Genomic DNA, 24,399 nt, shown 5'->3' on the forward strand with positions numbered 1-24,399 from the left:
TCCATACACTTGACTGTACCCTTTAGCCACCAATCTTGCCTTGTACCTCTCAATAGCACTGTCTGATCGGTACTTAATCGTATAGACCCATCTGCATCCAACTGGGATTCTCCCCTTGGGAAGGTTAACCAGTTTCCAGGTATAGTTCTTCTCAAGAGCCATCATTTCCTCTGACATGGCTTGTTTCCACTTGGGGTCTGACATAGCCTCAGTAAAAATCTTGGGAATAGAAGCAGAGGAAAGAGTAGTTGTAAAAGTAACACCTATAAGGGAAAGGGCATCATAGGAAACGAATTGGGCTATAGGATTAGTGCAAGCTCTCTTATCCTTACGAACTGCAATAGGGAGATCCAAATCGAAATGAGGAGAGGAGATGTTACCTGACTTAGGAATAGGAAGCTTAGGATGTGGATCCAAAGAGGATTCTTGGCAGGTCTTCTTTGTCCTTCTTATATACACAATAATAGGTATATTTTCTGTACAATATTCCTCCACAGTAGCAACATCAACCACCTCTTTGTGTTTACCAATATCAAAGGAGAAAGGAGTAAGAGGCAATGGGATAAGAAATGGAATGGCATCAACAGCCTTTTCACTTTCATTTCCATTCCCCCCCTGAAGAGGATGCTGATGAGGTGCAAAGTAAGGGGATAGACTCAAGAAAGGTGACATCTTTGGAGAGAAATCACTTTGCGAGAGAAAGGGTCATAACACTTGTAGCCTTTGGTGGTGGAAGAATACCCAAGGAAGAGGCATTTTAAAGCCTTGGGATCGAGTTTGGTGCAGGAGGATTTGTTAACATGCACATAACAAACACAACCAAACACCTTTAGAGGAAGTGTGAAAGTAGGAGACAAGAGGGCAATTGGGTTTTGATACCCAAGAATTTTTGTAGGCATGCAATTAATAAGGAAAGTTGCAGCAAGAATAGCTTCAGACAAAAAAGTTTTAGGCACATGCATACCAAACAAAAACTTCTACCAACTTCTAACAAATGACAATTTTTCCTCTCAGCTACCCCATTCTATTGGGGTGTATCAACACAAGCAAGCTAATGGATAATATCATTGTTAGTGAAAAATTCTTATAGGCCACCAAACATGTACTCCCCCACTTTATCAGACCGGACAATTTTGATTTTGGAGTCAAACTGAGTATGCACCATTTTATAAAAAAAATTTGAAGGCATCATTAAACATCACTCTTATACTTTATAAGAATGGTCCAAGTACAATGAGAAAAATCATCAACAAAAGAAACAAAATAACGATAGCCAAAGAGGGAGGTAATGGGATAAGGTCCCCAAACATTAATATGCACAATGTGAAAAGGAGCAACAGATCTATTATCATGATTAGGATTCATAGTTAGCAAATTCGGATTCGGGAACTATTTGGACGGAGAATTATTTGGAATAATTCAACTGGTCAATTTATGGGTTCGGTAAAAAAAGTGGTCAAAAAAGTGGACAAAATAAAAATCAGATTCGGATTTGGATTCGAGAATTATTCGATTACAAAAATAAAAGTCGGGCAAAAAATTCGGACATTTTTTTTTATAATTTATTGTATCTTTTTTATTTATCAAGTAATTAACTTGATATGTACACCTAGAAAAAGCAAATTACTGTAGTTCAAATATACAATACAATGAAAAACTAGGAAAAAGTTGTCATTGGGTGATGAAAACAATAGTTACAGTAATCCAATTTCTAAAGAAATTGTCTTGTAGGAATATAAAAGTTCAAAATCACATCATTCAATCCATGACTCACCTAGTTCCATGATTCCATCATCCATGCTTAAAAGGAAAAACTATTCTAAATAAAGCAAAACATCCACAAAAGCATAACAAAAGTTATTACATCACCACAACTTAAGTACTTAACTAAATCAGATAATAGTATCTGAGGGTTAAGTCTCGCTCTCAGTAAAACCAGCATTTGCACCAAATAGCAAGTCTTCAGCGATGCTATCATCCACATCATCCAATAATCTCTCTAGTTATTTTTCAACATCCTTAATGCTCTGATCAAAATCATTGACACTAATACTGTCAAGATTAATGGGCAACATGTTTTTTTGTTCAAGTTCACCCCTCTTTTTCATCATCAACGAATTCATTCTGATGTGGACTAAATCATCTAATATCGCTGCTGACAATCTATTCCTCTTTTTTTTTTTGTGCGCATCCCAGGCACTCCAATTTCTCTCACAAGACGAAGAACTACATGGTTGGCTCAATATTCGAATGACATACTTTTATAAGATAGGAATAACATCACCTTGCATATGCCACCAAACCCCTGTCATTGGTAAAAGAAAAAATATATATAAATATACAATTTTAAATGACTAAGTAATATTTACATAAGAAAGAATAAACTAAAATTTTTAAAAAGAAAGTAATTATTACACTTACGAGGATGACTAGTTTCCATCAGCGTCTTGGCACTATGAGTAAAAATAGTTCTAGACTTCATGTGATATACTGCCAATTGTCCATAATATTCTCTCCTCTCATCTTATGGAACCAATATCTCACCAATGAAATTAGTTGCTTCTTTCAATTGGGGAATCTTTTTTAATCTTTCACTTAAAAAATAAGTAGGGTTGAAAATAGCAGCTGCATAGTGAATGGTACCTAAAATGTTTTTATCCCTTCTCTTATCAAAGATATCCAAAATTTGGTTATACCGATGGTCAACCTCATAAAGCTTTTCCAATACCTCTCTGGCTCTTTCCATTGCTTCATACAAATATCCTGATGTAGCCCCATCACCATCAACTAAACGAAGAACTCGAATGATTGGTTCTATAAATCTCAAAATCTCTTTTGAATCATTCCAAAACGACTCTCTTTGAATAGTGTACACTACTCTATCTACTTCAACAGATCTAGAATTTCTTAGACTCCTCCACTCAGCTGATGCAACTAGGAGTCTAAGCTTCTCTTCCATTTCAACAATTGACTGAAGCATTAAAAAGTTTGAAGCAAATCTAGTTTTGTAAGGATATTTTAGATCCTTCTTTGTAAAACTCCTCATCAATTGTAAGACAATTATTGACTTGTACAAGTAGTCAATAATTCTTTTTGCCTCATCAAAAAATTCTTGAACCCAAAAAACCTTTTCATAGATTTCATTCAACATTAGATTGATTCCATAGGTTGCACATCGAGTCTTAAACAACCAACGATACTTTCCAATAAGCGTATCAAGTGCACTGGAATAATTGAATGCATTGTCTGAAATTATCTGAACCACTAAATTTTGGCCAACACTTTGAATCTCTCTGTCAAGAATAACAAATATATAAGGACCAGTCAATCTAGCATGAGAACACTCCTCTGACCTCAAAAAGAGAGCACCACCCGGGGAATAAGCAATCATGTTAAGAAAAGACCACTTCTTCAAGTCAGTCCATGAATCAGACATAATTGTGCAACCAGTTTGTTTCCAAGAAAATTTTACTTCTTCAGCATATTTTTCAAGGTCCTTTCTTGCTAAGGGTTCCATAACTTGGAATAGGAACACTAAGACCATAACGGGCTGTGCACTTCACAAACTCGATGAAAGCATCCGATTGAACAACATTAAAAGAAATTTTATTTTTAATAAATAAGTCACGCAAACATTTCTCCCAAGTTGGTTTGTCCATCTTAGGGATCATTTCCTCTATTGTAGACTGCCTTTGACTAGTTATAGTTAAAGAAGTCAAAGGAGAGGAACCAACTATACTCTCACCACTGGAACAACTCTTATGTTTTTTACTACTTGATTCAGAATTAATAGCAAGAAGAGCTTCTGCTTGGACATCATCAGATACTTTCTCACAATGTGCAACATCATGACTACTAACCTTAGCTAAATGATACTTGAGGCGAGTGACCCCTCCATAAACTTGTTTTTCATAAAATTTGCATTTGAAATGTGAACTATCAAGTGGCTCAGCATGTTGCCAAAACTTATCTTTTTGTCTCCCCATTTTTCCTATTTGTTGAAAGTTGAAACACAAAAAAAATAACATAAAAATCATTTCATATGAACAAACAAATAAATCATATTAATAATTACATTATATAAGCAAATAGCCTTTGGATAATTAAAGAATCAAGTTTTCAAGTCCACTCCCACCAACATGCATAGCTTTTACAATAGCATGGGTCATTTACACCTTATAATCAAGGAAACCTCTCTTGACGTGCTGTCCAAAGAAAACATACCAAAAAGACTAAGATTTTTGTATTATGAGTAGAACATATTAGCAGAAACTCATTCGTTTACTGTGCTGATGTAGAGATTTTAATATGATAAACCTAAGTTTGAATAACCCGATATGCCAGAGGTATAACACCTCCAATAATAAAAAAAAAAAAAAAAAAAAAAAAAAAAAGAACCAAAAAATATATTCTGATCCAGAACATGAATCATCCAAGATAAACTCTAGAGGAGAATAACATAGTGATAGAAATAGCCAAGTGGGGTAGCAGACTTACGTAATAGAGGATATCATTTTTCTTTTATTTCTGATTGCTCCAATTTCTTACAAGTTTCGTATTGCCCAATTTGTGCAACATCATTTAGTTCAAAATTTTCATTCAATTAAAAAAAAATACAAACCTATAAAACAGAACTATAGAAGTGTTACAGAACAGAACAACAATCAAATGCAAATTTAACACAGAGAGGGTAGTTAGATACAATCAGAGAAAAACTCCTATGACAGATGATCTATGGCGTGAAGAGAGAGAGAGAGAGACTGAATTAGGGTTTGGAATTCACCTAGAAGTGGTGAGGCTTTTACTGGATAGACATTCCCAGCTCTGGTGAGAAAACAATAATGAGATGAAAAAAGAGATATGGTGGTGCCACGGTGGAGATTGAGAGACGAATGAGGTAACCCATAGGGTAAGCTAAGAGAAATTGTTTGAGATAATCCACATGTGCTGCAAAGATCCTTAATTGCGATCTAGTAAGAATCCCTTGATTGCAGACAACCATGAGTTCCAACATCCAACAGTTACTGTTTTCTCCTTTAAACAATCAAATTATTTTTCTGCCACTATTCAGGAGGATGATTACTAACCCATAGCCGCAAGAGTCCACAGGAAGGAAGTGGATCAGAAGTTCAGAACTCGGAAGGAGTGAGGTCATCGGTAGCCTGTAGCAGCAAGACAGTAAGAGTTCGTAAAAAGGTAGAAGCCGCAGAACCAAAAGAAGCTAAGATGGGTCTACAAGCTGAGAAGCCTGAGATGTGTTTGTTTTTTCAGAGAGGGAGAGCGGCGAGCCGACGAGCGACGATTTTTAGAGAGGGCAAGAGATGGGAGGGATTTGGTTTCCAAAGAAGAATCACGCGGACTTCAGGGTTCGGTTTTGCTTTTTTATGTTTTGTTTTGTTTTATTTTTATTTTTTTTTAAGTGGGCTAATGGTACCGAATAATTTGGTTTAATCCGGTTCATCACGCTTTATTCGCATTTTATATTCACTTTTGAAAAAACCATGAATTTTACCGATTTTTTATTTTTTATTCGGATTCGGTCATAATTTTTCATTTAATTCGAAAAAAAATCGATTAGACCGAATAATTCAGCCGAATTGCTAACTAGGATAAGGATAAGATGAATGATAATGTTTAGCAAAAGTACATGGTTCACAATAAATTACGTGAGAAGAAGAAAAAGATGTAAATAAATGAGGTAACTGTTTCCTCATAATAACAAAAGAGGAATGTCCCAAACGTTGATGCCAAAGTATCACAGAGTCTATAGAACTAGCATCACTACAGCCATATGCATAGGATTGTGGTATAGTAAAAAAAGGGAACTGCGGCTCCAGATGATATAGGCCGCCTTCCTCACGTCCACTGCTAATAATCCTCTACGTCACCAAATCCTGAAAAAGGTAATGAGAGGGGAAAAAAGTGATACAACAATTCAAGGTTTTAGTTAAAGTGCTCACAAATAATAGATTCAGGGTAAGGTTAGGGATATGAAGGACAGAAGTAAGTGAAATGGAAGAGGTAATAGGGATACTGCCTTTACCAGAGATAGAGGAGAAGGTACCATCAGCTACCCGAATCTTATCCTTACCAGAACAAGTGGAGTAAGAGTCATAGTGATGGGACATACCAGTTATGTAGTCAGTGGCACCAGAGTCAATGACCCATGATGGAACTATAGAAGGTAAAGTGGTGGTGACATGCATAGTAAAAGCTGAGGTATCCTGTGAGGTAGATGGGCCATCAAGCTGAGACATGAACTGATGAAGCATTGTAATATCATCCAAGGAGTTGTTATCTGCCTGTGAGGAGTCTCCAGTATCAGTCTCTGTCATAGTAGCATGGGTTGTAGCCCCTCCTATGCGGTTACCACATGTGCTAGTAGATCCACCACGTGTACTAGGACATCCATAAAGGACCCCAACACTTATCTCGAGTATATCCAGGTTTTCCACAATTATTACACTGTCGTCTATCCTTGTCATCTCCACGGGACATCCCTTGACCTCGGCCACCACCACGCCATTCTCTGTGAGAAGTGGAGGAAAGAGTAAAGCGCTCAAGTGAAGGTGTAGAATCCATGGCACCTCTCCTGATTTTCTCACTCAGAAGGTAGCTACACACCTCATCAAGTGTAGGTAGGGGTGACCGGCCCAAAATCTGTACCCGAATCTGCTCATATTCTGAATTCAACCCACCCAGAAGTATCAGAACATGCTCTTTTTCAAGAGATCTATAGACCTTGGCTTCATCATTAGGATTGGTCAAATGAATATCTCGATAATTATCATACTCCTCCCAGAGTCCTATAACAGTGTTATAGTAGTCAGAAATTGACTTAGTCCCCTGCTTTATGGAGAGTGCCTGCTGAAGAAGTTGGTAGACCTACATAGAGTCATATACCCTATCATAGGTCCTAGAGACACTATCCCAAATATCCTTAGCAGTCTCCTTCCTTATAAATCTCCTACCTATCTCAGGTTTCATAGAGAAGAGTAGCCAAGTCATAACAGTAGAGTTTTCAATCTCCCATTTCTGGTACCCCAGGTCTGCAGCAGTAGGAGCCTTGATAACCCCAGTAATATATCCTAACTTCCCTCTACTCCGTAGGGACAGCTTCACAGAGTGTGACCAATCCAAGTAGTTGGTACTATCCAACTTCACAAGAGAAATCTGGGTGTTAGGGTTGTCAAAGACAGTTGAACTTGGGTTGGTACTACTCGACCCACCCGATGTAGCTTCTAGAGGTTTCGTGAGATCAGACATATTGTAAAGATACTCCTCAAACAACACTAATGGAGATCCAAACCAAGGGGATACACAAGTCCCAAATATTGTCTTCTCAGAACCCCAAAAAAAAATTCCAGCTAGCTAAAGAGGCATGAAATCTTCATAAAACATCAACAAATCTCACTTCCAATTGTGGAGCTTCATCTAAAACTCTCATACAAGCACCATAGGATAGAGCACATCCAAAAAATGGAACCAGCAACCTCACTGCCAGCTATGCAGGCCAGAAACAACCCAGAACAAGGGAAAAATGGTACCTGACAGCAAGTAGTAGATGGAGTTGTGCTCCTTCATCACAACAAATTAATAACTGAGGTTTAGAGGGATCATATAAGACCCTTGGGCGACCTTATTCAGCAAGGTTTCATTCCCAACCAATGTCGGATGAGAGAGAAACAATGAAGAGAAAAATTGGCTGGCGGTAAACCTATGAAGCAGTCTTCTTCTCAGTTTGGACTTCAAATGGTCTTTGTAGTCCTTCAAACTCCCTCCAACTATTTTCAAGTGGATTCTAGAACTCCATTAGGCCTTGCTATAGATTTTTCTTATATAGTATAGCCTCTAATGGACCCCTTTGCTTCTAGGGTTCCAAAAGAGACTTGAAGAATGGAATCGGGATGCTTGATCGACTCTCAAACCATTATACAAGCTCTGATACCAAGTTAGAAATAAGGAAGACTAGGGTTAGAGATGAGGGAAGAAGAGGGAATGAGAAAAAAACGTGAATGAGCTAACTTGCCCATCTCACCAATATTAGGTTCAAATATTGTTTTAGGGAATTACAAGTTCTTCCCTAAGGGAGGTGAAAGAGAAATAAGAGAAAATACATATAAGGACACTTAACATAAGACAAATCCTATTGTACCCCTAATACAAATATTCTAACACTTAAGCAATCTCCAAAGGCCTGGTTTGAAAAGTTCCGATAGGCTATCCTAAAGAATGGTTATTTTCAAAGTCAGGTTGACCACACTCTATTCACTAAGCGTGGTAATGGCACCATTACAGCTTTGATTTCTATGTTAATGACATTGTGGTAACTGGAGATGACAGAATTGAGATAGCCAATTTGAAGAACTATTTAGCCCAACAGTTTAAGATCAAGGATCTAGGATCCTTAAAGTATTTCCTGGGGATCGAAGTATCTAGATCCAAGAAGGGTATAAATATATGCCAAATGAAGTTTATTCTAGACCTCTTGAAAGAAACAAGAATTTTAGGTTGTAAGCCTACAAGTTCTCTTATTGAGCAGAATCATAAGCTGGGGGAAGATGTTGGTCCTTCTCTTATTGATGCAGGGAAATATCAAAGGCTAGTCAAGAAGCTTGTTTATTTGTTCTTGACTCGTCCAAACATTACTTATGCAGTAGGGGTGGTGAGTCAGTTTATGCATGCTCCCAAGAGTGGGCACTACCACATCCTCCGGTACTTGAAGTCCTCTCTAGGAAAAGGACTACTTTTTGCCAAGCATAACCACATAAAGACAGAAGGTTTCATTGATGCAAATTGGGCTGGCTCAGTCTCTGATATAAGATTTACATTAGGCTATTGCACTTTTGTTGGCAGAAACCTGGTTACATGGCAGAGCAAGAAGCAATCTATGGTGGCTCGGTCTAGTGTAGAGGCAAATTTTAGAGACATGGCTCATGGAGTGTGTGATCTTCTTTGGCTAAGAAGGCTGGTCCAAGAATTGGGTTTTGATACTGAGGCACAACAATAGGGCTGATGACCTGTATCAAAACATAGCTGTATGCCTCATGTGTTAGGTCATAAGTGGCACTGAGGGTAGCTGGGCTACTTACTTGGCCAGTGAAGTGCACTCATAGGGTAAGGTTACCCTACTCTATCTATGTATATGAATTCAATTGATTAAAGGAAATGAGCCTACTTTGGGTTCCCAAGGTTATGAACCTAGCTGACTTAAGATACCAGGGTAAATGATTACTTGGTGGGGATAATTGAGGCCACTGGCAGGTCACTTAGATGACCATCGGGTGTTGTTTGCAGCCAAACTGTATTAATGCTCAGTAGCTCCCACAACCTCGTGGGCATGCCTCGGCCATTCACATAGGCCGATAAAGCATCAAATCTTGGTCATGTGGCACCTGACATGCCAAAGATCAGGTGGGCCCACATGTCAGCATTAAGGATTAATGCAATTTAAGGATTTTAGACCTTGCAGCCAAACAGGCCTTAATGGGAAAAAAACATAGCCATTATGAATACCAATTTATACTCCCATTTGTTCATTTTATCCTCCAATTTACTGAAATTGTTGGGGAGAGGAGAGGAAAAGAGAAAGGAGAAGAAGGAGAGGAAGAAGAGAGGAAGAATAGAAGAAGGAGAAGGAGAAGGAGAAGAAAGCTGGTTCTTGGAGTTGCTTGGGCTGCATGGAGATTGTATGCTACTGCTGTCCTCCTGTTGCTGTTGTAGAGTAGATGATGGTGCAAGCAAAGGAGCTGCTGTGCATGGCTGCTGGCAAGCTTGGAGCTGTCCAAGATGAAATTCTGCTGCAAATGTTGTGTTACCGCTGTCCAAATTTGGTTTCAACTGAGTTACTACTGCATGTGCTGTTGTGCTACTGCTGTACTTGTCCTGAGAGGTAATTTCATCTCTATAAATTTCTGTACAGTAGGTCTTATTCATATAAAATAGAAGTTCAATCCATTTCCCAAGCATGCAGCCACCCAGAATTGAGAACCTTGGACTGCATGCAAGGGAATTGAACTGAATTTAGTTACAGGGACTGAATATGTATATGCATGTATGCTGCCCCTGTAGTACGTGGGTAGAATTTAGTTTTCTACAAGTCTCTGCAGTCTCTCACAGCTGAATTTGGCTAGGATATGTGGGATTGCTAACCTAGAGCTGGAAAATCTAGCTGTAGAGGGAAAATTGGTTATCTGTGTTTGCTGTCCATGACATTGGGCAGTAAATAAACTTAGTACTGTCTCTACAGTCACCCAAAACTGGTTTCAGACTTTTCATGTAGGGGATTTCCATCCCAGAGCTGGAAACCCAGCTACAGAGATGAAGCTTATGCAAAAGGCTTGCTGAATTTTTAAATTGGGTACTGTAGGCAAGCTAAATATGAATATGGGGATGTGAACAGATCTGTATATCATTCCTGTGGTCACCCAAAAGTTGGGTTTGAGATCTGCATATTGGAGAACAAGTTCCCAGAACTGGGACCACCATCCCACAGAAGAAATTATTGTGTAGAGTGGGTTCAAAGACCCAAACCCATCTCTGACCCATCTCTGGGAGCCCTAATAATTGGCGAATTCATCATGCATGGTAATATTTTGGTAATTGGTGCTGCTAATTGTAAATTTATCCAGCCAAATTGAGGTTTTATTTATAAAATTAATCCTCGCTGAATTTTGCAAGTGAAAGTTGGGAATTTTCTTAAGATTTTCTTAATCTTATAATTCTTCCTTGATTGAGTTTAATCGGAGCTAGAGCATGATCAATTCATGTTATCTAACATGGTCTAGCTCCATATCAATGGGTAAAAATTGGGAAAAAACCAGGCTTGCAGCCCAGCAACGTCAAGTTGCTGAACTTTGGGCTGAAAACTGGGTAAATATTGAAATTCCCATTGTTTTCTTGGTAATCCCTCTCAATAGGACTCAATTGGAGCTGGAATATAGTTCAGCCATGATTCCTAGAGCTGTCCAGCTCTATTTAAGTTATTAGATGAGGTAAGAAACCCAGGTTTAACTATATGAATGATTAGGTTGCGGTTTATGTAGAAATTTGTTAGCATGCTGGGTTTGTCCGTTGCTTGCTGAAATTAGTGACCAATTGGGTTGGGAAGTGACCCTACAAGCATGCTATGATCCCTCCCTTGCTTCTGAGAGCATTAGCCGTCAGACCTGTTGTGCACAGCCCAAGCAGAACAGGTTCAGCAGTCAGAGAGCTAGCTGGGCAGAAAAATTCTGCAGACAGCAAGCACCAGCAGGTGCCTGCGGTCAGCTGTTGGCTCTGCAGCCCACCTACTGGTGGAGTGTCGGCAGATCTGTTCAGCCTTTGTTTTTCCTGTTGGTGCCCTATCCCTTGCCCAATAGGATGGGAGGCATTCCCAAGGTTTGAAAATAGGATTGGTGTATAGGCTAGTGGGGGTCTGTACAGTTCAGCATAAAGGCTGTACAGAGGTGTATGTTTAGGGTACCCAAGGGTTACTGTATTAATTATATTGTACACCATTTACATAGGAACCTAAATTACCTAGTGAGGATACACAGTGATGGGAATTCAGCAGTAACGATCGGATTTCGTGTTCTGAGGTGAGTGGGTGTTGGCTTTAACTTGAGGAGTGTTTTTGCATTACTTTTTCAGTTTGTATGGACATGTCATATGTTTGTTTCTTATTTATCTTGTTTACCTGTTATTTGATTATTGTGGATATATTGTGAACTATTGATAGTAGTATGTGGATTTGTGGAGGTAAATTTGTGAGATAGGACATGGTGAGGCTGAAGGGGGATTCCAGCACCGTGTGCCCGGTGTATATGGATGTTGTGTGTGATGTATGGTGATTGTTCCTGAATCATTTAGAATACATATGGTTAGGATATCACAGCCCAAGTGTTACTCCACTTGCCAGTAGGGGGTTAGGTACTGGGTAAATCCAAGGGGGTGGTATGTCTGACGAGACTATCAAGTTTGCATTACGATGAACTATACTCAGAGGCGGACATAGCATAGGTGATCGTTGTGTAGGATTTCAGAACCATGGCTGTAGGGGTTACCATTGGAGGTTTACGGGGTCACCAATGTGTAAGATTCCGAGACCTACAGACTTCCGACTTGCAACTAGCCTATATCTTTGGAGCCCGATGTTGCGTAGCACTAGTATCAAATGATGGGCTTAGTAATGGAAATAGGGAAGTACTATAGCGAAATGGATTTATATGCATCATTTAACTACTGTATGGAGCATGCATGGCATCATTTGTACTATGTGTGCTTACCTGCACACCTTCACTGGGCTTGTGAAGCTCACTCCATGTGGATTCTTCTTTTTAGATGGTGGAACCGGTGCTAAGGCAAGATTTGGATTTCAGTGGTGGTTATGAGGCTTGTGTCTGCGAGGCACATGGATTCTAATGGACGTTACTTTGCTATTATTTTATGTAAATATTTATGAATTGTGTAAGATGTAGTTTATTATACCTGTGGGTTGATGTCATTGGGCTTGTACTAATGTGTCTGACATCTCAACGAATCACCAGTGATATGTATTATTTATGATTTTATATACGTACTCTAATTTTAGTTGTGATTTTGGCAGCGTTTGTGAATTAAGTTACTGCATCTATAATCCTGGAGGGTTAGGCTGACTGGATGTGGGTATCCGGTGCCGCATACGTTGGCCTATTGGAAGCGGGGTGTGACAAGGACTGAATGATTGTGCATCAACTATAAAATAAAGGGAAATTATCTAGTACCACCCTTAAAATTGAAAATAACTTGGAGTGACCCCTAAAAATGAAAATAATGTCTAGTGGACCCCTCACTTTCTCAAAATTATATCTAAAAAACCCATTCCGTTAGGTTTAAGGCGTTAAATGATGATGCTATCAGTCATTTTTTTGTTAAATGGCCAATCTACCCTTATGGACATGTTAAGTTACTATAATGACCTTCGGTTACAATATGCTTCGACTATTGCTACTGTGCCCCAACTACCTCTGCTCCGTATACCTGCGAAGAAGAAAGGAAGAGGAAGAGGACGAAAAAGCAACTCATTACTATTTATTGTCTATTTTTTCTTAATTTCCTAGAATCTTGATACCCTTTATAATTTATCCTTTATTTTAGATGTAAATACCCTTTCTTCCCCCGATAACTATCAATCTCGGCCCTAATTTCTTTTTAGCATGCGTGCTCTCTCATTATCGATTATGTATCTCTACGATTGGGGGTATAGGAACGTCAAACTCTTTATATTTTTTCTCGAGGCTGTGAGTCTTCTTCCTAATTATCTTGTATCTCTTGTGAAGCCCTAAAGACATGACAAGCACTTCATTGATCTCCTCTCACCCTCCGACATTAGGTTTCAAAATCCCACCGCTTGATTTCACTCTGGGTGACAACTTTGTCCCTTCATGGACATCACTTTGCATAGTATCTTTTTTATGGTTCCATCTCTGATCATCTTTAGTGAAGCCCTAAAGACATGACAATGGGGAATTAATTTCAAATAGATGATGGTATCTATTATTTGTGCTTCACTGATACAACTCTCACTCTTGGACGATAGAGTTTCAAAACCACACCGCCTGAGTTCGCTCTGCGTCACACCTTCATCCCTTCTGAGAAATCATTGACAGTAGCCAACGAGGTAAATTTCTTTCTATCTTTTTAATGGGTTAATTTAATGCGAAGAATAAAGAGCGGTACAACTGTAAAAGTTCCTATCTTAGTGTTTATGATATTGTTGTCTTACCTGTGATGATGGGCTTGGAATACCTCTTTTCTGTGCTGCCATTTGAATGCAGATAGGGAAACTACTGAAAGAGAACTGATAGATATAAGAGAGAATCTACGTGAATTGGCTGCTTTCTTCTTCCTCTTCACAGTAACTCTCTCATTCACACTTTTTAATGGACAAGTTACCTAGAGTTGTAGCAAGCACTGTAGAGAATCATTTGCGGCTTATGGGGATTCAACAGTGATGAATTGAGGTAATTAACTTCAATAATTTTCTTTCTTTCAGAAGGAGAAAGATGGGGTTTTTCTCTTCTGGGGTCGCTGATGAAGATTTGGTGCGGAGCTACCCACCGCAGCTTCTGCCTGCTACTGTTAGTGTTCTAATCGCCCAGCTAGGGTCACAGCTGAACTGACGGTGATAATATGTAAGGGTTTGGAAGGGTAAAAATGAGCTCTTTTTAGAGTTTTAAGTATAAGGGTAAAAATGTCATTTCTCACTTTTAGTTAACGGTGTTACAAATTAGGTGCGGTGGATATTAATTTAAGGGGTGGTACTAGATAATTTCTCTAAAATAAAAATAGATAAAATATACCTTATCGATTAGTTTCTTATGGAGCAAGGATTAACGAGCTGCAGAACTAGCCGCAACAGTAGTCAAAGAATCAACCTTGGCCTACGACCACCGTTACCCGCCCCAAGGGTTGAATAGCAGCCCATTCCTAAAAACTTGAACAGGGTGCCCGGCGTGATAATCGCCCCATCCATAACAATGAGGCCGAGTAGAACAGAATGGATGGACAAAGGCAAAAGAATCATGGGCTAAAGTAGGAAAATAATCCTAATGTATGAGAAACTAGGGAAGGAAGGAACCGACCTAGAGGCCCGACGGTGTTCACCATCATGCATTTCGGTCTTGGCCACCTCACAAGGACAAAGGTGAGAGAATCATGGGCCGAAGTGGGAAAATAATCCTAACGTATGAGAAACTAGGGAACGAAGGACCTATAAACCCAAAGATGTTCGCCATCATGCATTTCAGTCCTAGCCACCTCACAAGGAATTCTCGTCTTCACGGAAAGATAAATGAATATGGATTCTAATCCGACCAAAATATGACATTTTTTGTTGAATTTCCAAATAAAGGTATTAATAAAGTTTAAAGGTCAACCATGATGACTATAAAAAGTATTTGAGACCAAAAAGGCTAACCTGACCTAGTCGGCAATACAAGTCCTCGTTAGTGAGAAAAGAAAGACCGAACAAAATGAATAGGTGTCGATAAAATAGAATCTCATTTGCGACAAAAGAAAGAAAGACTTGACTTGGCCTGCAATAGACCTCTTCCATAAGGGTTGACCCCAATAGTCAGTAAAAGACCTCATCCATGAGGAATGAAAGACTAACCCATCCTAGTCGGCAAATAAAGAGCTCATCCATGAGGAAAGAAGTCTCAGTCTGACCTGGTCGATAAGAAACCTATTCCTTGAGGAAAGGAAGTGCCATCCCCAATGGTCAGCAAGAGAATACCTCATCAATGAGGAAACAAAGACCGACCCAACCTGGTCGGTAAGAGACCTCATCCGTGAAGGAAAGAAAGACTGATAAAACATGTTGAGCAAAAGATCTCTTCTACGAGGAAAGAAGGACCTACCTGACCAGATCACTAAGAGACCTCTTTAGCGATGAAAGTAACAGCCAACCCCAATGGTCAACAATAGAAGACCTCTTCTGTGAGGAAAGAAGAGCTGACACGACCTGGTTGGCAAGAGAGACCTCTTCCGTAAGGAAAAGGAACGGTCGACCCCAATGGTCGACAAAAGAAGATCTCATCCATGAGAAATGAAAGACTGACCCGACCTGGTTGGCACAAGAAGACCTCATCCATAGGATAGAAGGGTCATCCCAACCAAATCGGTAAAAGACCTCTTCTGATAGGAAAGGGAGGGCCGACCTTAATGGTCAGTAAAAGAAGACCTCATCCGTGAGGAATGAAAGACTGACCCAAACTAGTCTGCAAGAGACCTCATACGTGAGGAAAGAAAGACTAATCCAATCTGGTCAACAAGAGACTTCTTCCGTGAGGAGTGAAGGGCCAGCCCCAATGGTCGGTAAAAAAGAACCTCATTCGCGAGGAAAGAAGCCGACCCAACCAAATCGGCAAGAGACCTCTTCCTCGAGGAAAGGAAGCACTGACCTTAATGGTTGACAAAAGAAGACTTGATCTTTGAGGTAATATAGAACCTCATTCGTGAGGAAAGAAGGGCCAACCTGACCTAGTCTATAAAGGAAGACCATATCCGTGAGGAAAGAAGCGCCGACCCGACTTGGTCGGTAAGAGACATATTCTGTGAGGAAAGGAAGTGTCATCCCTAATGGTTAGCAAGAGAAGACCTCATCAGTGAGGAAAGAAAGACCGACCCAACCTAGTCAGTAAGAGACCTCATCCGTGAAGGAAAGAAAGACAGACAAAACCTAGAGGGAAAAAGACCTCTTCTATGAGGAACAAAGGACTGACCCTACCTGGTTTCCAAGAGACCTCTATCCTGAGGAAAGTAAGAACCGAGCCCAATAGTCAGCAGTAGAAGACCCTTTTGTGTGGAAAGAAGAGTCGACATGACCTGGTCAAAAAAAGAGACCTCTTCCACGAAGAAAGGAAGGACGGACCCCAATGGTTGATGAAAGAAGACCTCATTCGTGAGGAATAAAAGACTGATTTGACCTGGATGGAAAAAGAAGGACCTTATCCATTAGGATAGAAGGGTTGACCTAACCAAATGGGGAAAAGACCTCTTCTATGAGGAAAGGAAGGGCTGACCCCAATGGTCGGCAGGGGGGACCTCATCCGTGAGGAAAGAAAGACAGACCCAACCTGGTCGGTAAGAGACCTCTTCCATGAGGAGAGAAGGGCTAACCTCAATGGTCAGTAAGAAAGAATCTCATTCATGAGGAAAGAAGGGCCAACACATTCTGATCGGTAAGAGACGTCTTCCTCGAGGAAAGGAAGGGCTGATCCTAATGGTCGATAAGAGAAGACCTCATCCATGAGGAAGGAGGACCAAACCAACCTGGCAGGCAAGAGAAGACCTCATCCATGAGGAAAGAAGTGCCAACCCAACGTAGTAGGTAAAAGACCTCTTTCAAGAGGAAAGGATAGTCCTACTCTAATGGCCGGAAAGAGAAGACCTCATTGCTAAGGAAAGAAAGACCGACCAAACCTAGTCACCAAAAGACCTCATCCATGAGGAGAGAAGGGCTGACCCGACATAGTCGATAAGAGACCTATTCCGTGAGGAAAGGAAGTGCCATCCCCAATGGTCGGCAAGAGAGGACCTTATCAGTGAGGAAAGAAAGACTGACCCAACATGGTCAGTAAGAGACCTCTTCCGTGAGGAGAGAATGGCCGACCCCAATGGTTGGTAAGAAAGAACCTCATTCGTGAGGAATGAAGGGCCAACCCATTCTAATCGGTAAGAGACCTCTTCCTCAAGGAAAGGAAGTGCTGACCCTAATTGTAGACAAGAGAAGACGTCATATGTGAGGAAAGGAGGACCGACCCGACCTAGTAGGCAGGAGAAAACCTCATCCATGAGGAAAGAAGTGCCGACCCAACCTAGTGGGTAAAAGATCTCTTTCACGAGGAAAGGATGGGCCTACCCCAATGGTTGGAATGAGAAGACCTCATCGCTGAGGAAAGAAAGACCAACCCAACCTAGTCGGCATGAGACCTCACCCATGAGGAGAGAAGGGCTGACCCCAGTGGTAGGTTATATAGAACTTCATTCATGAGGAAAGAAGGGCTAATCTAACCTGATCGGAAAAAGAAGACCTCATCTGTGAGGAAAGAAGTGCTAACCTGACTTGGTCGATAAGTGACCTATTCCGTGAGGAAAGGAAGTGCCATCCCAATGGTTGGTAAGAGAAGACCTCATCGGTGAGGAAAGAAATACCGACCCAACCGGGTCGGTAAGAGACCTCATTCGTGAAGGAAAAAAAGACCGACAAAACCCGGTGGGAAAAAGACTTCTTCTGCGAGGAAAGAAGGACCGACTTGACCTGGCTGCCAAGAGACCTCTTTCGTTAGGAAAGTAATAACCAACCCCAATGGTTAGCAATAAAAGACCTCTTCTATAAGGAAAGAAGAGCCAACCTGACCTGGTCGACAAGAGAGACCTCTTCCGCGAGGAAAGGAAGGGCCGACCCCAATGGTCGACAAAAGAAGACCTCATTCGTGAGGAATGAAAGATCGACCCGACCTGGTCGGAAAAAGAAGACCTCATCCATTAGGATAGAAGGGTCAACCCAACCAAGTCAAAAAAAGACCTCTTCTATGAGGAATGGAAGGTCCGACCCCAATGGTCAGCAAGAGAAGATCTTATCTATGAGGAATGAAAGACCGGCCCAACTTAGTTGGCAAGAGACCTCATCTATGAGGAAAGGAAGACCGACCCAACCTGGTCAGCAAGAGACCTCATTCGTGAGGAGAGAAGGGCCTACCCCAATGGTTGGTAAGAAAGAACCTCATTCGCGAGGAAAGAAGGGCCAACCCAACCTAATCTGCAAGAGACCTCTTCCTTGAGGAAAGAATGGGTTGAGCCTAATGGTCGACAAAAGAAGACCTCATACGTGAGGATAGGAGGACCGACCAGATCTGGTAGGAAGGAGAAGACCTCATCATAAGGAAAGAAGTGTCAACCCAACCTAGTTGACAAGAGACATATTATGTGAGGAAAGAAGGACCAACCCGACCTGGCCGCCAAAAGACCTCTTTTGAGAGGAAAGTAAGAGCCGACCCTAATGGTTGAAAAAAGAAGAACTCCTCTGTGAGGAAAAAAGGCCCGACCCTGTCACACCCTACCTCAATTTAGGCCAAGGTATACGGCACTGGACTCCCACAACAAATCATCCTAACCCTCTAGGATCACATATGCAGTGACTTAATTTCATAGATGCCACCAAAATCACAATCTAAAATCAGAGTACCCTAATAAAGTCATACAAATAACACTGGTGATTTACTAAAGTGATAAATGACAAATATACAAGACCCATTTGTTAACAACCACATGTTATAATTTTACTTACCACACATTTCATAAATATTTACATCAAAAGGATTGACTGAAATAACAGAAGTGAACTCCATCAACATCTTAGTGTCTCACAGACACAAGCCTCACAATCGCCATCGAAATCCAATCCTGCCTCAACACTGATTCCACCATCTAAAAAGAGTAATCAATAAGGGGTAAGCTTCACAAGCCTAGTGAGGGGTGTGCATGCAAGCACACACAAAAATGATGCAATGCAAGCTCCATATAGACATATGATGCATATGAATCCATTTATTGTATTACTTTCCTATTTCCATTTCTAGGTCTATCATCAGATATAGGTGCTACACAACGTAGGTAGTATCCCCTCCCCAGTACATCGGGCTCCAGGGATACAAGCTCATTGCAAGAGGAAGTCTACAGGTCCCAAAATCCTACATCGGTCACCCCGCAAACCTCCAAAGTTAACCCCAACAGCCATGGTCCTAGAATCCCACACATCGGTCACCTATGCTATGGATAGCCATGGTCCCAGAAAAGCCCTCGTTTGCCTGTGCTGCATCCGCCTTTGAGTATAGTACATCGTACTGCCGATATGGTATTCTCAATAACATACCACCCTTTAGGATTAGCCAATACGTAACCTATCACACCCCAATTCCAGTAAACCCAACTTATCAGTAGGAATACCGATGGTGTGAGTAAGATACGTATCCATCTTACAAACCTACCAGGATCTCTGATAGCAATACCTTAACATACACAATCTCACAACACAAACCAAACCAATAATAGTGGAATCAGAGTATAATAGCAGAATCATAATTAAAATGGGGAACATCTGATGATATCATATATAAATAATCAAGTTATTCCATTACAATTATCCACGACTTATAAATAATATGCCCAAAAATATACCATTCATAATTCGGTATCAGAATAACAAAAATAAGCCATGCATCTCATGGTGCCTCGTAAGCACAATGGTCGCAAGCACAGTCTTAGTTATGCTCCTTTACTTCTGGAATCCACTAGTCGCTCACTCCGTACTCGAGTCTGAAAGATAGAGAGTCACAAGCCATAGGCACGACGGTACCTGCATCAGCATCTAAAAGGGGGCATATACATGGGGTGAGCTTCCAACTTGCTCAGTGAGGGATGGGGTTCATGCACAATCAAGCACAAACATTCACATATATAATATTCCATGATGATATGAATATAAGAATTAAACACATAGTCCATGATGCGAATGATGCAATCCATTTGATTATTAAACCACCTAAAAATACAACTAAGTCGGTTGATGCTACTACAACACATTAGGTTGTATCCCTGGTCTTAGAATCGCACATCGACTACACAACGATACAAGCCCTAACCGTGATTAAGAGCCTATCGTTCCTGGGATGCATCCATCATTCACCCAACAAACCCCTGATAACCCCTTCCTGGCAGTCACGACACTGAGATCACCATTGGCCATGTTGAACTAGTTCCTGCCTCCGACAACAATCACATCATACTATGGGTGTGGTATTCCGGAAAGGCCCATCCAACATACCATTGGGTTATCCAACACCTTACCCCTTGTTGGAAAGGGGATGTAGCATGGGGAATGTCACTTAACCACAATATCCTACATGCCTTTTATAATGATACAGTTAGTATGGACCACATGACATCGGGATCACCATCGTCCACGAAGCGAGTCCATTTCCAAGTATAGTCCCAGGGTACACGATACTGGGATACCATTGGCCACGGGTGCAACCCATGACTATATACCTATTCTAGTATACAAAGTAGTTAAGTATGGACTATGCAAAATCGGGATTCCCATTGGCCACGAATCGTATCCATTTCCAAATACAGTCCTGGAGTACACGATATCGGGATACCATCGGCCACAAAGTGTATTCCATGACTACATCTAATCTAATGCACATAATCAATGCATGAATATAACAAACATACGACAATCGCGGTACCGAAACCACATCGGCCACATTGGATTCTGTCTCACAACATACATTTCTTATCATTTTCATCACAATATGATATGTTATGGGACATCATCATCATTTAAACACTTTAAATAATCATGTGAAAATCCTACACATGTGAGAAATTCTATAATAATTAAACAATCCTAAAATAAAATTCAACCATCCCTCACCTTGATTAAGTTTGAATGGATCAGGTTCCAAGTACGGCCATCGGGTGTTCAATTCAATTCTGACCTTGGGATATGTGTGCATATTTATCCTAGGCACAAAGGAAATTGAGTGTTATCATGTGTCGGAAACATTGGAAGGAACCCATAGGGGTTACCCCCAAAGGGTAAATGTACTATAAAATCTTGACAGTCCAGGGTGTCACCGGATTCAATCACTGGAAACAAGGTTGGAATCCATCAGATTCATCAGGTGTGAATACGGTGGCACTAGTAGAGAGCTCCTAAGGCTAAGATACCTCACCAGAAACAGCCAGATCCTATCCCAGTGTTTCCGATGGGGTATTTCCGGTGGACACACAGAAAGTGCCCATGCCATTTGGGGCTTTCCGACTTGGTTCCGATTGCCTGGATTTATTCCATGGAGTCTGTAGGGGATGTTCCTAGCATTATTTTAAGCTAATGAAATCTCGATTCCATTAGGTTATTTGGGAGATACATCGATCGAACGATCGAAACCCTAGATGGTCGTTTGGTCACAAATATTGTCAGAGCTCACCGGACTTGGTTTGAGCTCGACAATCACACCGGGGATGTGAAATACATACTCCCCGAGCTTGGGGAGGTGTGGAGGTCAAGATTCACCTCCATACTCAATTTACCCTAGCTCAAAATGAAGAGAGAGAGTGGTAGGAGAGGTGGCACTTACCTCCAGCAAGGATTCTGGCAACTAAGCAGGCAGTCGACACCAAAGTGAGCTCCAAACTCCTTTCCTTTCCTCTTCTCCTTCCTTCCCTTCCTTTCTCTTCCCTTTTCTCCTCTTCTTTCCTTCTCCTATGTTTTTTACAAGTGAGAGGTGAGAAATGAACTCACCTCTCCTACTTATACCAAGTTATGTCCTCAGGGCATGTTTGGTTGGTCCTAGTCGGGTCTATGTAGGTTAATCCAAAATTCAGGACACGCGGGCCCACCTCTATAGACTCATATCAAGTACAAGTCATGAGGAATGTGTGGGACGGTGTGTGTAGTCATCCGGGGCTATTCCTAATGTGGGTGGTGGGATCCATAGGCATTGAAACCAGTTTAGCAGCACAAGTGGCCACCAGATTCAGCCCACCGGATCCAAGCCCAGGTGCTTCCGATGCTCTATTTCTGATGGTTAAGACAGCTATGTGTCTTGACTGCTTGCTATCCACAATTTAGTCTTGCACGAGTAGTTGCCCCAGGCTATGCACATGGCCTTTCAGCAGTTTTGGTGTGTGCCGGGATTCGAGTGTAGGGTGTTGGGTAACTTACCATCTATGATTGGAAGGCTTAAATTCCCTCTAGTTGGACAAGCAGGAGATACACTAGCAAGTGGGGTCATCCTTCCCCCTTTGGCAGTGAGCTGCCATGAGCCAAAACTCGGAGGTGCTTTCCACTACTGGCCCAAGACCTATCACAACATTTCAAATTAGACCGGGTTAGGGCACGGGTGTAAAATAACCCCATATTGGCATGGGTGGAGTAGCACCAGGGTCTGTGAATCCTAACCATATGCATTCTACATGCATCAATAACAATCCACAACATCCAATCATACATCGGTGGCCATCACTGTAATACCGATCTCTGAGCCCACAGTACCAGAATCCCCCTGGCCAAATCATGCCTCAGACCGTCGATATTAAAATCATTACCACTCATCTATATTACTATAAATCAAAAAAACCACAGCCATAACAATCTTGGTAAAACATGCCACATGTGCAATTTATATATAACTTTATAGAAAATACATCCAAAACAGAGTTAGCACAACATTACACATAAGCATGCAGAAATAAAAATATAGAAACACTCCGCAAAATAAGACAAACACCCAGTCACCTCAAAACAACTCCCAACTGCCTATGTACTAACCCTATTTAAAGCCTTGGAAAAGTCCCCAAACTTTCCCTACCCATAAGGTTAATTCAAGTAAAAGGTAAGGGAACATAATACACAAGGTGTAAGGCACTAACTGGCAAGAACAGAGGCTGGTCATGCTTAACAACACCCCAACTGGTGGGTCATTTCTGCGGAAAATTCCTGCACTCCCACAAGCTGTTCTGCTAGTTCCCTTGGCTTGGGCTGCTCATGGTCGATGGGTATTGTCCATGGCAACATGGGGAAGGTCTCTCCTTGTCCCTAGGGCCATTATTCAGTCCCTAAAGTGACCAATTACAGTAATTAAATTCTGCCCTATTGTATTTCCCAATTTTCTTCCCAGGGATGGCAGATTCAGGTCTGGGAATCTGTTCCCTAACTTTTTGAGCTCAAACCCAATCTATGGGTGGCTGTAGGGACAATTTGAAGTCTGTACATCACTTTAAATTACATGAACAGCAAGCATACTGCGCATATATGGGTGCTACAGCTGGGTTTTCGTCTCTGGGATGATGAATCCCATGCATGCAGCCCAAAACCTAGCTGTACAAGACTGTAGAGACAATTAAAACCCATTATTATACCCCTTACAAGCATGAACAACATGTAATTTATTACCCATACATTCTCTATAACAGAATTTTACCCAAACCCCATGCATGCAGTCCAAGTTTCCCACTTTGGGTGGCTGCATACTTGGGAACCAGGTTAAATACCTTGCTAGTTTAAATCCAGCTACTGTACAATAAATTCAGAGATGATATCGGACTTTAAGATGTGTGTACAACAACAATAAACAAGGGTATGAGCAGTGGCTGTTATAGTTCAGCAGAATTCTTCCTGGACTGCTGTCCTTTGCTCAGCAACTGTATCCAGCCCCACTTGCATACCTCTCCCTCTATTTTTCAGAAGCAGAGCACCATAGGGGCAGCAGGAGCATTCGGACAGCAGCCATACACAGCTCCTTCTCTTCTCCTTCCTCTATTCTCCTTTCTTCTTCTTCCTTCTTCTTTCTTTCTTTCTTCTGTTTTCTTTTTCTTTGCTGTTGTTCACCGAATAATGCAGCAAATAATAAGGTGAACAGTAGCCACCATAATAGTTATATACCTAGCCCAAACGGGGCCTTAGGGTCTATTTGGCTGAATCACCTCATTTGTAAAAATTGATTGCTAAAACAAATTCTTAAAACATAAAACTATTTAAAATTTAATTCCCATCAATGGACCCCACCAAATACTGACCTATTAGGTTGGATTTGGTCAGCATTAGGAACTCTACAGATTGGGTAAGTGCGAGGCTCGGGGGTATAGGGATGTGGGCCCACACAAGAAAACCAATTTTCTTGCATACTGCCAGCCCAACCGGCAGGCCAGTTGGCAGCTGGGTGAGCTGCCGGTTTTTCCATTTTTAGTTCATTTACTGTCCTAACTTTTGGGTTCTTGAGTCCACCCGATGTAGGACTGGTCCCACCCATATTTGGCTATTCTATGCTCCTTCCTTGGCCAATGAATCAGCCAAATTCTCACTCTCTT

At 41.2% G+C, this 24,399-nt stretch overlaps 1 protein-coding gene and 1 long non-coding RNA gene across 2 annotated transcripts; one reads left to right on the top strand and one right to left on the bottom strand.

Annotated features, from left to right (window-relative positions):
- Positions 1 to 2,524: 2,524 nt before the first annotated feature.
- LOC122059045 lies at positions 2,525 to 3,436 on the bottom strand. The gene has a single exon (XM_042621751.1). It carries the CDS (start codon positions 3,434 to 3,436, stop codon positions 2,525 to 2,527), a length of 912 nt encoding a protein of 303 aa, XP_042477685.1.
- Positions 3,437 to 9,556: 6,120 nt separating this feature from the next.
- On the top strand, positions 9,557 to 12,553 carry LOC122058600. The gene is made up of 2 exons (XR_006133854.1): positions 9,557 to 9,892; positions 12,322 to 12,553. It is a non-coding gene; the product is annotated as an uncharacterized LOC122058600 (long non-coding RNA).
- The last annotated feature ends 11,846 nt before the right edge of the window (positions 12,554 to 24,399 follow it).

Source organism: Macadamia integrifolia, chromosome 13 (genome assembly GCF_013358625.1).
Source record: "Macadamia integrifolia cultivar HAES 741 chromosome 13, SCU_Mint_v3, whole genome shotgun sequence".
NCBI classification, from domain to species: Eukaryota; Viridiplantae; Streptophyta; class Magnoliopsida; order Proteales; family Proteaceae; genus Macadamia; species Macadamia integrifolia.